Source organism: Musa acuminata, chromosome BXJ2-6, assembly GCF_036884655.1.
Source record: "Musa acuminata AAA Group cultivar baxijiao chromosome BXJ2-6, Cavendish_Baxijiao_AAA, whole genome shotgun sequence".
Lineage (NCBI taxonomy): Eukaryota > Viridiplantae > Streptophyta > Magnoliopsida > Zingiberales > Musaceae > Musa > Musa acuminata.
Genome location: NC_088343.1, coordinates 41,060,274 through 41,077,204, shown reverse-complemented (window position 1 = coordinate 41,077,204; position 16,931 = coordinate 41,060,274). Strand labels below are relative to the sequence as shown.

The 16,931-nt window shown below is 37.1% G+C and overlaps 1 protein-coding gene and 1 pseudogene across 1 annotated transcript; one reads left to right on the top strand and one right to left on the bottom strand.

Moving 5' to 3' along the window:
- Positions 1 to 2,259, top strand: LOC135613979 (probable trehalose-phosphate phosphatase 6; annotated as a pseudogene).
- Positions 2,260 to 5,500: 3,241 nt separating this feature from the next.
- Positions 5,501 to 13,465, bottom strand: LOC135615623 (uncharacterized). The gene is made up of 8 exons (XM_065114406.1): positions 13,231 to 13,465; positions 11,924 to 12,432; positions 11,769 to 11,841; positions 8,570 to 8,650; positions 8,382 to 8,445; positions 6,149 to 6,236; positions 5,956 to 6,040; positions 5,501 to 5,860 (listed from the first exon to the last, which is right to left on the bottom strand). The coding sequence occupies exons 1-8, from the start codon at positions 13,330 to 13,332 to the stop codon at positions 5,777 to 5,779; spliced, it is 1,086 nt and encodes a 361-aa protein (XP_064970478.1). The 5' UTR covers positions 13,333 to 13,465; the 3' UTR covers positions 5,501 to 5,776.
- Positions 13,466 to 16,931: the final 3,466 nt, after the last annotated feature.

The window sequence follows — 16,931 nt, the reverse complement described above, 5'->3', positions numbered from 1 at the left end:
TCGGAGCCTTAAAAGTCCGACTTTTAGACGACGAGTCTTTCCTCCGATTCCATATCTCGCCTAAGGCATCGAGCTTTTCTCTTGGTACGAGAGCGTTCGAGGCGCCCGTGATGACGAAGCAGAATGTTGTGCCGGCGGATGTCGTGGCGGCCATCGCGGTGGCGAGCTCGTATCCCCTGTTTCCCTACCCTCCACCGCGCGCCGGAGGCCGTAAGAAGTATCTCTCCCAGCTCGAGCTCCGCGGTGGCAGGATCAGCGCGTGGGTGGATTCCATGAAGGCCTCTTCGCCCACCCACGACAAGGGGGTCGTCGCCTTGTCTGGCGCGCCGCCTTCCGTCGACGCCTGCCTCGACGAGCAGTCCGCGTGGGTCGTGAGTGCCATTCCGATTTGTTCTCGGCTTCTGTTCGACTGACTGAAGTTATGCAATCTTGTTGCTAAACTCTGTTTTCACAGATGCGGCATCCTTCGGCTTTAACCAAGTTCGAGCATATCATGAGCGCCGCCAAGGGGAAGCAGATCGTGATGTTCTTAGACTACGATGGCACGCTCTCGCCCATCGTCGACGACCCCGATTCCGCCTTCATGTCCGACGCGGTGAGGCCTTCGTGCGCCCTTCTTCTGTTTTTCCTACACCGCGATGGTAATCATTCTTGTTCCCGAGGGATATCAGATGAGGGCCGCAGTCAGGGACGTCGCAAGGTACTTCCCCACCGCGATCGTTAGCGGGCGATGCCTGGACAAGGTACATTCCCTTTGCGGCTCACCATTCACGGAAGCGCCTCGCTTGCATCCTCTGATTTCCCCCTAACTCGGTGGCTCTAATGGCGTACAGGTGATCAACTTCGTGAGACTGGCAAACCTATACTACGCTGGTAGCCACGGCATGGACATCAAAGGTCCCAAGAAGCCCCGACACACCAAGGCCAGAGTCTCGCAAAATCTCATAACAATCAAACTCTCACATCCTTTTATCGGAGAATTTTCTTCTGCAAGTTTATTTTCCCCTCTCGTTTTATGCGGTGCAGGCCAAACCGGTTGTCTTTCAAGCAGCGAGCGAGTTCCTCCCCATGATTCAAGCGGTTGGTTTCTCTTCTTGTCTCCTCGCTCCCAATTTATGTTGTTATTTACTTGCCAAGACACTCCTCCAGGCTTATAAAGCGTTGTCGGAGCGGACCAAATCCACAGCTGGTGTCAAGGTAGAGGACAACAAGTTCTGCGTATCTGTCCATTTCAGATGTGTGGATGAAAAGGTTAGATTTCATTCCATATTTGAGGACCAGCTTCTATCTTTCATGTCAAAAATGGAAACTAAAGTCTCCTAAGTAACGATGATTAAGTTCGTGAATAAACTTTGGGTAGAGTTGGAGCTTGTTGTTCGAGCAGGTGAGGTCCGTGTTGAAGGAGTACCCCAAACTGTGGCTCACGCAAGGAAGAAAGGTGAGATCCAGTGGCCGCCAATAAGACACATTACTGTCTGCTCAAAACATGATTGTGACTTTGTTTGTTTGGTGCCTGGAACTGTAGGTGTTGGAGATTCGTCCCACCATCAACTGGGATAAGGGGAAGGCATTGGAGTTCCTATTGGAGTCACTTGGTAAGCTCATGAGGAGCCCCAGCTTGTGTGTGTTACATCACATCCTTTTCAACAATGCTGTTTGTTTTCAATTGCAAGCCTCTCATTCAGATGATCATTTTTCCTCTCTAGGATTTGCGGACTGCAAAAACGTGATGCCGGTTTACATTGGAGATGATCGCACCGATGAAGACGCATTCAAGGTAGATACAAGTGCAACTGGTCGATCTGCATGCTTATCTTTATCTCTGCTCTCTTCAGTAGCTGGTGTTTAATCAACAGGTTTTGCGAGACAGAGGACAAGGCTTTGGCATACTTGTCTCAAGGTTTCCCAAGGAGACAAATGCCACTTACTCCCTGAAAGAGCCATCTGAGGCAAGTGCTCATGGCCCCTCCCTGAGCATTCTCTTCTAATCTTCTCTTCAGGAATCAGGGACCACTCGAAGGCAACAATGATGCACCTCATCAAAGACAATTTGTATGTGTGGGTAGTGCCAAAGTTGCTAACATGATTCGTGGTGTGACTATGCAGGTTAAGGACTTTTTAGTTCGCCTAGTGGAGTGGAATCGCCTGTCGATGAAGGCACGTTCGAAGGTGTAAATTGGATACAAGTTGCCCCACCGCCCCTTAGAAAGCTTTGGGTGTGAGTTGGGACTGAAACACTGGGAGTTTTATGATAGATGATCCCTTTGTTTAAGGAGCCAAAGGCACCTCATAAAGAGGTAGGCATTGGTGTTATCCTTTATTCTTCTTCTTCTTGGGCTTGAAAGCACTGCAATTCAAGCTTTCTTCCCTCTACACAAGCATCTGTAATATTGCAATAGCATCTGTGTACAATTGACAAAGAAGAAACAGCAATAGTTTCTTTCTGCAGTATTTGGGGGGCGTATCACACCTGTGGATGTTGGATACTCTTTTATTACAGATTGAGGAGTAAGAATGATCTTGAAGAATGCGTGAAATTTACTGCAATCAATGGGATCTCTGCTTTCTTTGATCTGTAAACATACTGGCAAGTGATAAACTACTAGTACATGGTTCTGCTATCATCAGTAACCCATGCAGCGCATCTTCTAATGTGCTCAAGAAATGGATGCTCTTTTGTGTCTCAAGTTAAACAGTGGGAATGCTTGTTGGTGGTCCATAGTTCCAGACTTTCTCACTCCTTGAACTCTCCATTTTGATTGTTTTCGAGTTGGAGCAGTCCATATCCTGGTTTTGGCTTGATCACAAAGTCCTTTGTGTATTGGATTTTTAGAGAGATGATCATTAATGATTAAGTAGCAATTTTTGTGTCTGCCGCAATTATGCTTTGTTCATGTTGCATTAAATTTGACAAATGCTATAAAAGTGCTTCAGCATTAACTACAATTTCTGAAGTCTGATGTTCTAAAATCAGAGCCTGAGTGAAATAAATATCCAAATTATGAGTCATCGTAAGTAATTGGACAGAGACTGCTAAGTTGTGCCATATGTAGTTTTCAGGTGGTCCTTCGTATTCCATTCTTTCTGACATCTTTGATTGGATTGAGATGTTTTAGCATCTAGTCCTGCTTTAGGACATGGATCTCAATCATGGCGAAGTTTTCGTCAATGAATGACAATCTTCCACTGGTAGGATTTTAATTTCCATAATAAAAGGCTTTAAGTGTCAAATCGATCATCTGATTTTTTTTTTTTCCCATAATACGTGCATAGCACATCGAAAAGTTTGCTTACTCCTAAATCTGCACTTTAGCTGGAGTTACATGTTTGGAGGGAATTGATCGATCATTTCGATGGGTATATGGAGGAATTTGCTACTTTCTGGTTGTTTAACGTTGATCTTCAATTTAGTGGTAAGAAACAGTGGCTTCTTCATTTTCCTTTTTTATTTTCAAATTCCAACTTAAGTATCGAATTCTTTATACTCAAAATTTGAGTGTTTAAAATAAATTAGCCTCCGGCTATTGGATTTGTTTGGAGAAATATGAGTTGTGTACCTTATATTCTTTTATTAGTTTATATAATTATAAAAACTATATCGTCAGTTAATCATCGTATATGTAACTATCACATGATATTCAACATGAAAGAGAAAGACAAAGATCACCCATTACCCATCTGCTCATATGAATAAGGGTCCAAAACAAATGGTTACGAGTTGCTCCACCCTCATTTTCACCTTAGACACGAAGGTCGAGAGGCTTGACCTCTTGCCTCCACATGAGGCATGGAGGTTAAGAGGTGCTACACCCGCCTCCTCCCGAGGCGTCGAGATCGGGAAGTTAGACCCCTATCTCAGCTCAATGTGTGGAAGTCGAGCCCAACCACCACCTCTACTTGAGACGAGGGGTCAAGAAGCTCAATCCCCATCTTTGCCCAAGGCATGGAGATTAAAATTGCCTCCTCTTAAGATGTGAGATGTTGGGAATCTCAATCCCCACCTCCGCTAGAAGATCGAAAGGTTAAAAAGCTCGACCCTGTTCCGCCAATGTGCATCCCTTAACAATAAAGGGGTAGATTAGTAATAAAGTGCTACTAGAAGCATTGGAGGAAGTGATCTTGGATAAACATGCCAAACAAACTAAATGTACCACTAAACACTGCGTCAACAATGGATTGAAGAAGTATAAGCTTGACGTGTCAAATAAACTAAACACCGTATTGCAAACCCTTCTCATCAAAGCCTCAAAGCATGCCTTTAGGAGGGTATACCATCAATTAATTATCATCCGACATATAATCGTCATGTGGTATCCAGGATGGAAGAGAAAGACGAAGGTCACCCTCCACCCGTATACCCACGTGAACAAGGGTTAAAGGCAAATGGTTAGAGGCGGCCCTCTTATTCCTCACATGGACAAGAGACCAAGGGGGATGTCATTGGAGGTAGTTAGATATTGTCTCATCGTAGAATATTTCATTGAATATTTTATCCCTTTATAATTAGGTATAAAAGTTCGACTTTAACACAAAATAAAGGTTTGAACATTTTTGATCACTCATGTTCGTACTCTTAGACTTCAAGTTAATAACTTAGATATAAGAAGAATCAAATTAGAAAAATCTCTTCTGATCTCGATGTTATGGAAGTGGTACATTGGGAGCTCAGTATTTTCACCTCGAAGGTACCTCAAATAATCCTATGCATATGAGTCCGAACCACATCGATCAGAACATTAACGACTTTTTCCTCTAACACGATAACCTATCTCCTAGTTATCGTTGGATGCGCTCCTAAGTTCATGAAACGTTAGGATTAAATCTGGTTCTCCTCCTTTTAGTTAATGAGCAGCAGAGATCTGATTTGTGACCTTTTTCTTCTGTTCATCGTTTGCTCTGTTCAAGTTAGAAAGAGGAAAATTTAAGCGCAACAAATAAAAAAAAACATGCAAACGACTCTTTTATTTAGTGGTAGCAAACCGAAAAAGTAAAAAACACGCAACGAAGAAGAAAGAAGAACACACGACTCCGTTGGGATAGAACACACACAATCTCTGGTTCCTTCAACCAGCGCCTGATCCTTTAGGCCATGGAGTCGTTGACAATATTCGTATGACTAAACCTAATATAACATACAAAGACAGATCTATCTTCCAACGCTCTCCATCACGTCATTTAGAAGTAACAACAAAATAAAGACGTACCATATAAGCAGCTTTCCCTTCTCCACATGTAAGAATGCTTTAAGTATGCTCCGACTTAAAAAGGGTAAGAAAAGATCGAGAGAGCCTACGCACATTCTCGGTGCCCTACAGGATCAATCCCATGACGAAAAATGACCAATTACACGGAGCAATTGCCCCCAAACCTAACCAATATGCCCAACTCTCCCCCAGTACGGGATGACTCGCATTTGTTGCGACTGGTCACAAAGTCATCACGCTCGGGTAGAACAAAACAAGTTGATTTGCAAGAGATCCACCAAACAAAAAGCCAGTCATATAGCAACCAAATAATGCCTCTCAAATTTCCATCGTGCGCACAACAGAATATTTCGCATCTTTTTCTCCCTTTTTACTTCCAGTGTAGCATTATGCTTCTTACAAGATCACAATCTAGTCTTCCAGTAAAATATACTCTGTGAGGTGGCGTTTATACAGGTGGTCAAGAAGGTTGTATATGTACAGCACACTCTACATGCAGTCATTGATATGAACCAACGATCTCTTCAGCAGTGGTGTCTAACCAAGGAACAAATGGGTTCATCACGAACAACTCACCATCTGCAAATCCCAGGCTTTTCCACCCGACACAAATCCAACATCTCATTGTACTTGGAAGCATAGACAAAACCCCACAACTGCAAAAGTTTTTGTGGGTTTAGCACCGAGTTGTTATGAAAAACTGTAGGCGATGACTATTCTGTCCACATTAGAGAGAAGAAAGAATACTCACCTCGACCTCCTTTACTTGAAAATCCTCAGAGTGGGCAAGACAGGAATTGGCAAAAGTTTCTGAGGAAGAGCTTGATCCAGTCAACCTTAAAGGAAAAGTCAAGCAGGTTTAAAATCTGAAATACCTTGGAGCCTGATATGTAGATAAACATTAGATGCATGACAACAAATAAGTTAAAGATGGCACAACTTACAGATCACCATCTAAGTATAGTGCAAAATGACCACCCCCACCCAGGGCCAAGAACTCAGATGAACACAAAGTGAAATAATGATTTGTACCTGCAGAATTCAAGCAGTCAGATAATAGATATTTGATTTATATTGAATATTGAACTCAATCCAATGATTACATCCTTGCTGCAACAGTTTAAAAAGAACAACAATCTTAGAACAGATAATGGTAGGCTATTCAATATAGGTCCATCCTGGGTCCACCACGTTAGATCTAGTCCCTAACTGTAAGAGTGATGGATTAAGGTAAAGCTAAACATCATTGTCAGTCTGCTAATTACTTGCATGGGGGCATGTCGATGTATGCACACACATCCACAAACACATGAAGACATACACATGCATGTAACACACCTGATCATACATGCATGCACACGGACATGTGAATCCATTCTGTAAGGGTTTACACTTTAAACTGTTTGAAGGATTTTAATTTTCTAGAAAATATAACTATGACACTAACATAAATATAGTGACAAATATTTAGAAATTTGTAAAAGTAATTTTGTAGCGAAATAATGTGCACCAAAGCTACATCCTATCCAGTGGTCTACATCCGTACTCTGCCCAGGGTCACCTAGGCTATTTACAATTGTGCCATTGAATAAGTAGACATTTAGGAACAATTGTTATATGGGAAAACGAAGGATAAATATTAGACAGAATGGAGACTTCATTACATGGTAACTGACGTTCTGTTTTAGATAGCACAATTTGTAGCTGAAAAAGGATTAATCCAATGCACAAGACTACACTTTAGCCCTATAAATTGTTTTCAAGACATAAATCCTAATCACCCATATCATAAAGGGACAATTTTACTGTTGAACATATTAGTTATTGATGCTTAAATTCCTGGTACATGATAAAAGGTTTTGCACATGCATGCAGCGGTAAATAATGTAATGAATTACTAAACAAAAAATTAGAGGTCGAATGGCACAAGATAATTTGCAAAATTAAGCATAAATTTCTAGGGAATGGGTCCAAACTCCAACATCTCAAATTCCACTAATACATATATAATTATAAAAATGAACAATCCAATTAACTAAATGGCCATACTTTCCTCCTATAGACTCATTATCATTGCTTACAGACTAATTACCATTGCATATCTTATCACATGTCATATTGTAAAAGTGAACAAGACATAATGGAAATTAACTTGAACCGAACCTAAAAACAACAAATTGGTTGGTCTGAAACAAATTATATGCAACTTTAGTAAAGACCCCCATAAAGACACTGATGCAACCAAAAGAAGGAAAATGGGATTACAACCTTCCCTCCGAACTTCCGTTATGAAAATGCTGATGCATATGATGCACTTGTCAACTTTATTAAAAAAAAATAGAGATAAGTGTAAAAGGTATTGCATCAGAAAAGGTGATACTGCAAGTCAGACTTAGAGCTGTGAAATATGACTAAGAAATAAAGAAAGAATAAGGTTAACAAAATGATCATTGAATATGAAGGAGAATGAAGATGTGGAACTGAGAAAATATCTAAGGTTCTTGAATTTAATTTAAGCTGGAGATTAGGGGTCTGAGGTAGACTTTTATACCGATGTTATTTAAGTGGTGAAGCAAACCAGTTTGAGCCAACAACAACAGTAACATCAAGCCATAATGTCCAAACCAGTAAGGGTCAATTACATAAATAGGTTCTCTTTATTGTTCATAGCAAAGTCATCTTTATGGTCAGAGTCCCAACCAGTTAGAACTTAGAACTCTGTCTAATGCAATATCTCTAAATAAATCAAGAATATTTAATATTCTCTTTATTGTTCATAGTAAAGTCTTCTTAGTTCTCCCTGTAAATCTCCACAAACTTCTAATAATAATCGAATCACTCCACCTAACAAAAATATCTATAGAACCCCTTTGAATATATTTTTATCATCCTAGATGATCTTTCCTTGTTTTATATGCTATTGGGCTACACCTAAAGCTCGAAAATATTGATCTTTTCTAAAAATTTGCATGTTCATCTTCATATTTTCATCTCAGCTACATTAACATTTTTGTAATTATTAACCACTCAGCACATCAACCATAAATCATGGCTAACCTAACAATGGTCTTATAAAGCAATCTCGACTGTTGTAGTTCTATACGATTATCTTTTAGTTCTTTTAGTGCTCTTTCCAGACAATACTGTTAGATGTAACTGATGAAATATTCTAGCCACCTGTAGTCCGAAATATCACAGGATTTCCAGATAGATCGCTGAAAACAAAGTTGTTGTTTGTTCCCTGAAACAATCCATAACAGAGAAAAATGATAAGAAACATTATACTTATTATTATACATAGAGAAAACATTATTCATACATGTAACTGGCAAAATAATGAAGATTATACACTCGAGATTCTGTACCTGATACTTCCTTTGATTTGTTGGTTGCAATGGTGCTTCAACTAAGCCACCAAAAACAGCACCTTTTGTATCCCCAACAACCTGACAGGGCAGATAGATCGAAATTGACAGGGAGTTTGATCCTCCAAGGTAATCAATATTAACATGAAGAGGAAATAAACAACATTTACCAAAAATTTTGCCAGACAGATTTGACCAGACTAAAGACAGAAATTCTTAATTATATTCTGTAGAACAGTTTTATTCTTGTATGGATATCTTAGAAACAGATATCACAAAGATAAAGATACTTGTAAAAGATTTTATTATATTAGTAATATTTTAGCAACAAATATCATGGAAGTCATAGAATCATGGAGCACAAAAGATCAAACATTATACATAGAACAAGTTTTATAGTTTAGATTACTTTAAAAGAGTGGTACACTATGCGAAAAACTAGTCCATATTGTTGCTATAAAAAAATACATCTTCTCATCCATATTTCTACAAATTACTCTCCTTTAGAAAAAGAAAGCAATAATGAGAACTAGTAACGCCCAATACGGTAAGAAACGGGTGATACCAATATTTTTAAAAGTGTTAGGCGTTAAAAGGTGCCAAGGTCCCAAAACGCCTAAGGCTCTAGGCACCGGCTCGAGTGAAGTGAGGTGCTCCCGAATATTAAAATTTAAAAAATATTATATTACCTATAAAATTTAATAGTGCACAACCTCCTAAGTTCTAACTCCTAATAGAGTAATAGTGCACCACCTCAATATGGTGTAGCAAGTTAATCGATGAAATTATTAAATATAAAATGAGAAAGCAAGGACCAAGAAGATGGAGAAGTAATCGGCAATTGTGGAGGAAGATGGAAATCGGTGGTGGACGAAGCTGCAGTAGTGAACGAACAAAGCTGCAATGGCGGACGAAGCAAACAAGGTTGCTGATGACGACGGATGAAGCTACAACGGCAAATGGAGCGTACGAAGCAGATGAAGGTGACAACGAGGTTGCCAACGGTAACAAATGGGGTTGCAATGGCTGATGGAGCATACAAAAGCGGTGGACGAGTGGTAGGGTTTGGCTTCTGGTTTCTTTCATTGGGTTGGGCACACAAGAGGGTGCTAGGGAAAGTGGCATTAGTTGGTTCAATTAAACCAACTTACTCACCCAATCGAACCCGGGCTCAAAGTTGACCTGATTTGGCTCGAGCGCTCACTTAATGCGCCCAGCGCCTGGGCTCAAACATGCGCTCAGTTGGCGCTTCATTGAAAACACTAGATCAACATTCGTCCTGATTGACACTAAGATTCAATGTGTGCACTACAATATGTGTCAAGGCTAAGGCAATGATATGTCAAGCTCAACAATGAACCAGAGGGGCCAGAGATTGATCCCTTTAACCCATAGATCTACGACGAAGATTCTCAACGGATGTTGTAATGGATCTAAGGCAGTAGAACCAAGGGGATCCTTTGCTTGATGAGGCAAAAGACCCCACGTCCATCTTGTTCTATCACAAAGGCTATAGAAAAAGAGAAACAATACCCAACAAGAGGAAGATCCCCTCGATCCAAACATGGCAGTCAAACAACCACAAGTCAATCTAGTCAAGATCATGGAACCCAACAATCATAGTTGTCCGCCCAGCATGTGAAGGTGAAAGGGAAGGCACTAACATCAATTGATTCAAAGGAGCAATTTACAAATACACTATGTCATATGAGTAGTTTCAAGATTGGGGAGACATACCATATTGATATACAAATTCATAGGATCGAGAACTCTGATCCAATGGTTAGAGGCTAACATTCATTTTCGTGGTAGAAGCAAGTATGTACAAGTTGCTTCCTTTTATTACTTAATTTGCTAAAATCATAAAGTTTTGACACAATCTATTTCAACTCAATCTTTATAGATGATTCAAGATCAACAGAAGCAACAAAGGACCATACGGCATAGTTACTCCTAAATGATCCAGAAAGATAAATTCATTATCTCATCATAAAAACCTACAATTACTAACCATTTATAACTCATTTGCACTTTATTCTCATTGAAATTGAATTGAAATTACACTAAATTAGGATAAAAAGGGGTTTAGAAGAGGTTTTTCATTTTATAGTCAATTTTTTTGGGTATTTTATGGCCACTTTTCATAAACTAGTATGTATCGACATATAGATCACTGGTACGATGGTATTGACCAATATGTACTGACTTGGGCTTGGACCGACACTGCTAATAGACACGAGACGATGATCCTTGATAAGAACAACAATACACAAATCTATTAGTTCAACAAAACTAATAATATGGGAACATCATTAAGAAAAGAATAACAACTATATAATATCTCTCTATAAATTTTTCATTCCAACCAAAACCATTAAAAATATGAAGGCCCGACTGTATTCTATTGGATCTAGTTTATTGTGGTGATTGGAGTCTGATGCATCTAACTACATAGAGAGTTTAGTTTGAACCTCACAAGATTCTAACAAAAAATAAAATGTTTTCACACGTGGTACTCCACAGTCCACAAGAAAGTTTGGTCGAAACATGTCTTGTGTCTGCCCATGTATTCATCAGTATCTTGTTCTAACCTTCCTAATGAGGTTAAACAAACACTTATGCTAGATGATGCAGTGGTCAATGCTAATTCTAGCATCAAATATTTATCAATTTATCTTCCTTTTAAAAAGATACATAGAAAATAAAGTTAGATAATATTTGTTGGTCTCCTGGACGTCTTCCTTAACAACTCCTACATATCATTCACACCACGGAATAAATCAACATATGTTCAGTTTCTCCATTAAAAAGGAAAAAAAATGTTATAAAAAACATAAGCATTAAGATAATGGTACGATTTCAGATTTAGCAATAAAAGACTCAAGAGTATACAGTGGATGGCCTTTCCTTGATCGCTTAACAAATCGCCAAACAAATGAGGACTGAGACAGGCTCAATAAATTGGCCTTCTGCTGCACAAACTGACATCTTAAAACTAAAACGAGATAGTATCTATATCTACTGTGAACATATATCTATTAAATCATTGTTGTTAAACATAATCATTACAGTTGAAGAAAGATCATTAAATTTTACTTGATTGCATCTAACAGAGAACTACATTCTATAATGTCTGGAATAGCTTGCAATTCCCCTGCAAGCAACTAAGGTCTTTTAAAAATCTATGAACTTGTCATACCAAGAGAGTGTAACCAGGACAAAGTGCACTTCTTCTGTAAAGAGTCGATAAAGATATCCCATGTCTCCATGTGCTGCATCAAGAGATGGGAGTGACTAAGCAAAGTAACAAGTATGCAAATATCAGATAATCAAACTAAATGAATTTTTCAGCACCTGTAAAGCAGAAGCCAATTTCTTCCTTTAACTAATGCTGGCAATGAAAAATAAAGAGCAGCACGCATATTTTCTGAAAGAAGTAATGATGGTTCAGACATGTTTGGCAGATCAAAGTGTGTAGCAGAATCCTTTGTGACAGTAACTGATCTCGAATCACATCCAGTCAACTCTGGTTCATTTAGTATGTTGTGATCAATTTTAGGCTCCGAATTCTGTCTAAATCCACTTATCGTAGCTGCCTTGTGAATAGCTTTTCCAAATGTTCTCTTGCCTCTTGCAAGTAGAGATATCCTCCCACTATTTTCATTAGGTGCAGAGTTTGACGTCCACTCTCCAGCTTCTGCATGATGCTCATTTAGCTCTTCTGTTGGATGATTACTTGGGTTTGAAGATGATAAAAGGGAGATGAGAAATGCAGTAAACGAAGACGTATCAGGGCCATCTGGATCTTCAGAATCATCCTGAGAATCTTCCTTCTCTATACTTTTTGTCTCCATATCCTCTTCCTAACCAAGAGAAAGATGTTCTTAAGCATTCAAAAGGTATACATTCCAAAAGTCACTAAATTTTATTTACATACAGAAGAAACTTGTAGAACCAGAAATATCTAAAACTTGGTATCAGGACTAGCATTGGCTCCTAAAAAACGTCAGGTATGGGGACAAGGATCAACTAAATGGGTAATAATACAAATTGAAGGATATGATAATCGCCGAAAATTGAAAAGAAAAAAAATGGAATAACTATAAATAGAAAAAGTTAAAGAATAACAACCCTGAGTATGAGTTTTTACATTTCATAACTAATCAAAAGATCCTCTAAGCCCAGACTTCAGCAGTTGTCCTTGAAAAAGATATAATTTATTGTAAGCAGCAGTTCTTTAAGATCCTCTAAGCAAATTTCACGCGAAACATCATCCTGTTTACACAGCAGCAAACATCCGAACCAACATTGACTAGCCGCAGTAATTTGAAACGATCCACTACTAAGAACTAAGTTCAGAAACGCGTTTGTGATTCTATGCCCATTACTAGAGCCAGATGACAAAGAAAAACACCAAAAACCTCAAAAGAAGCAAAAGATTAACCCTAAGATAAGAACTTCCAGAACGAGCATCCCAAATCGGATAGAAAAAAGTCAAACACAAGTGAAATCCGGGACTAATTTCAACAAGAAAATCCAAATATCGTATCTTTAGCCTCAAGAACGCCGTTCCTGATCAATTAACCAGATTTCTGACGACGGCAAACGAAAATAAAAGAGACGGGAGAGGGAGAGGGAGAGGGAGGGTTACTAATACTTACATGGGGTTTAGAGGGCTCATCGGAGATGGGATTCAGGAGAACGGTGGTGATGTCGGACACGAAGTGCGCCGCTTTGCTACCGAGCGAAGGCAGGTAACCCATCGGCCGATGCGATTCGACGAACAAGAAAGAGATGGAGGGCGGCGGTTTGCTGCTTTGGGGTCGCAGAAGAGAGATCGGAGTCGATTGATGGATTTATCTACGTGTCCTTTCCTTCAGTCTCCTTTGCCCAAAGTTACAGCGACCGAGCAAGGAAACGTCTACCCATTGCTTTGTTTGTTGAAATTCCATTCGTACCCTACGGTGCATATATAATAAGTAACTCCAAATTTATGATTATTTTAAATATTTATTTAAAGATTATGATGCTTGATAATTATGTTAGTGATGAGTGAAGTAGTGAAGTAGGTTTTAAACTTAGATATGAGATTATTGTCGTTCCTAAACAAGCATTAGGGGTTTGAATATTTGAATTGGAGAAACGGAAATTGAATAGGAATTTGATAATTATGGGATTAGAATGGATTAGTCGAGATGACATTTTTCCGAAGATGATTCGGGGAACTCATCAGATTGTTTAGCTCGATATTTTCACCATTCTTTATACAAAGAAAGCCCATAAAATTAACGCCAAATATCCACCTCCAATCCATCCTCATGTATCCTTTTAGTCGATCCTTGCGATTGTTCTTTTTAATTAATTATAAATTTATAAAAATATGAAAGATTTTTTTTTTATTTTTAATATTTAGGATTGATAATAATCATAGTAAGGAGTGATTAGTTAGTATTAGTATATAATTATATTAGGAGCCTACTTACTATATAGAGCTCCTTTTAGTATTGACAATTTGTTTACTATTTATAATTTTTTTAAAAATAAAAAATTATTTTTTACAATCCCTCTTACTTTGATTTTACCATTTTTTCCTTTTCCTATATTCCTACGATCATCGTCTACACAACCATTACTGATGCTCCCTGATCCCTACCACCAATTGTCACTCACCCAGCTCTTACCTACTATCGATCACAACTCCTTAGCTTGTGCTCCTCGTCGATTGTCGTCTCCAAGTCTACATATGTCATCAGTTGTCACTCTCTAGACTACTCTCCTACCCCCTACCCCCCAATCGTTGATCATCACCTCCTCGACATTGTACCGAGGAAGAGGGAGGGGGGAGAAGTAAGAAGAAGAGAGGGAAGACTAAAAAGAAGAGGAGAAAAAAAAAATGATGATGAGGTAGAAAAAGAAGAAATGATATTTATATCTATTTATGAAAAAAATATTAAAAAATAATTTTAAAAATATTAAAAAATTAAAGATAGATTGTAAATAGTAATCTCCAGTACTTTCTTGGAAAGAGCCACGAGTTTGGGTTTTTTTTGAGATAATGTTCCTTATTTTTATTTTTTTCCATAAAGGGCATTCCCTTTGTAAAAAGAACAAAATATAATACAAAATTAATTTTTAGTTAAAATATATTTTGAGCTAAATCCATCTAATATTATAATATTTCTGATTTATAGTATTTTGAATGGAGTTACAATAATTTTTTTATTTATAGTAATTTTTATAAGTGAATAAAAAATACTGTTACTCTATTGAAAAATATTGTAAGCAGATAATGTCTTATTATTATTTATTTATTTATTATTATTTCATAGTAAATGATTGCATATATTAGAATTTAAAAAAAAAAATATTTAGATCTAAATTTAAGACAAAATGAAAAAAAGTAAAAATTTTATTGTGATTTATTTTTAAATCTGCCAATATATTCATAATTTTCATCCAAAATCATTTAAATTCTCATATTTAATATTTTATAATGCCTCCTAATCTATAGTAAGATTGATATTAAATGTTAGTGAAAACTTCATTCAATTGAAACAGAGTCATAATATTTTTATCAGGGCTATAATGTTTTGATTCAGTAAAGAAAACATCATTAACATTCTAATCTAAGAATGTCTATTTTGTTATTATTTTTCAGTAAATAAAATGCATTCTATAATTTTTTTCAAAAAATATATGTCTAAATGTAACATTACTTAGAAAAAAAGAATATACCATCCTGTATTTTGAAATATGTCAAAATATTCTTAATTTTTGTCACTCTGGAAAGAAGAGCCTTTAGTCCACATGAAAATGATGAGAGAAACAAAACCCAAAAAAACTTTTTTTTCTAGAAAATCATCCTCTAAAATTTAAAGCCTCCTCTATTAGAATGTGTAAGATCCAATTATATTACACATCTAACTTTACTAAGCCTTTTAGATTGTACATTGAATCTTAAATCATCTATTTGAACGTGTTTCTCTTGTAAAGTTAGATATGTAAAATCACATTAGAATTTGAAGTTTATTATTTGTAGTCTCCTCTTTGCTATTGACAAATTTTTAAAAAATAATTAAAAATATTATTTTTTATTTATAGCCCTAATATTTCTAATTTATTTGTATCTTTATCTTTTTTCTTTCCCACGATATCTTATTTCATCATTGCCATCGATGTTCCTCATTGCCATTGTAATTGATGCTGCTCGTTACTTGATGTTATCTTACTCATCATCCCTTGATGTTGTCCTCCGACGAGGAAGAAAATGAAGAGGAAGAAAAAGAAGAAGAGGGCAAAGGAGGAAAAAGATGAAAAGAAAAAGATGAGAAAGAAAGAGATTATTTATGTTTATTTATTAAGAAATATTTTAAAAAAATTTAAAAATAAGATTATAAATAATAATCTACACTTAGAAACACATTTAACATGTAAACGTGCAAGACCTAATGGGGCTACGTTGAGAGAAATCAGCATGCCCAATCATTTAGAGAAAACGAGTTTAGAGATGTAGGAAAAAGAGTCACTCGGATGATGACACATATGAGATTAACATTCAAAGGAATGATTAACTCTTTGTGTGAGAGGAACCACAAGGATAAGTGAGTTGGAAAGAATGCGTAATGCATAAAGGTTGTGATGATTGAGTGCAAGTTATGACTCGACGTTGGTAATCAAACTTGACGGTGCTTAAGGCAACCGAGGTGCTTGGCAAAGGATAAAACCGTATAAAGTGGGATGGATTGTTTAACGATTGAAAGAATTATGCAAAGCTCACAAAGACGAAGGGAATTGCTAACTTGAAATTTTTTATACTCATGTAAGGACTTGTATGTAGATGATAGACTGTTCATGGCCATTTCAAAGTAGTCAAAACTCGACGTTATGAAGTATTGAAACTTTTTCTTCGTATAAGCCTAAAGTGTACAATAAATTTAACATGTTGCTAGGAGTGAAACGAGAGATTGTATTAGCAAAGAGTCATAATCTAATAAGTATATTCAAATAATGTATAATTTATTCAATATGACAAAAGTAATATAAAGGGATGGTGATTTTTGAAAATTCTAGATATAAGAATGCTAGAAGAAAAGTTACTCTAAAATAATCGTAAACTAATACGAAGGACTATATATATAAGCATATTTTTTAATTCAACATTATTTTAATAAAAATATTTACGTTCTTAAAGATCTTTTAAAAACATATTTTTAACAAGTAGGTTATATAATTATACTTTCTTAAATTAAATAAACTTATATTGAATTGATTAAAAATAATCAACCTGAATTTTATAGATATATGGTAATAAGAGTAACACGCGAATAATCTTAATATCCAGAGGTTATATGTGCCATAAAAA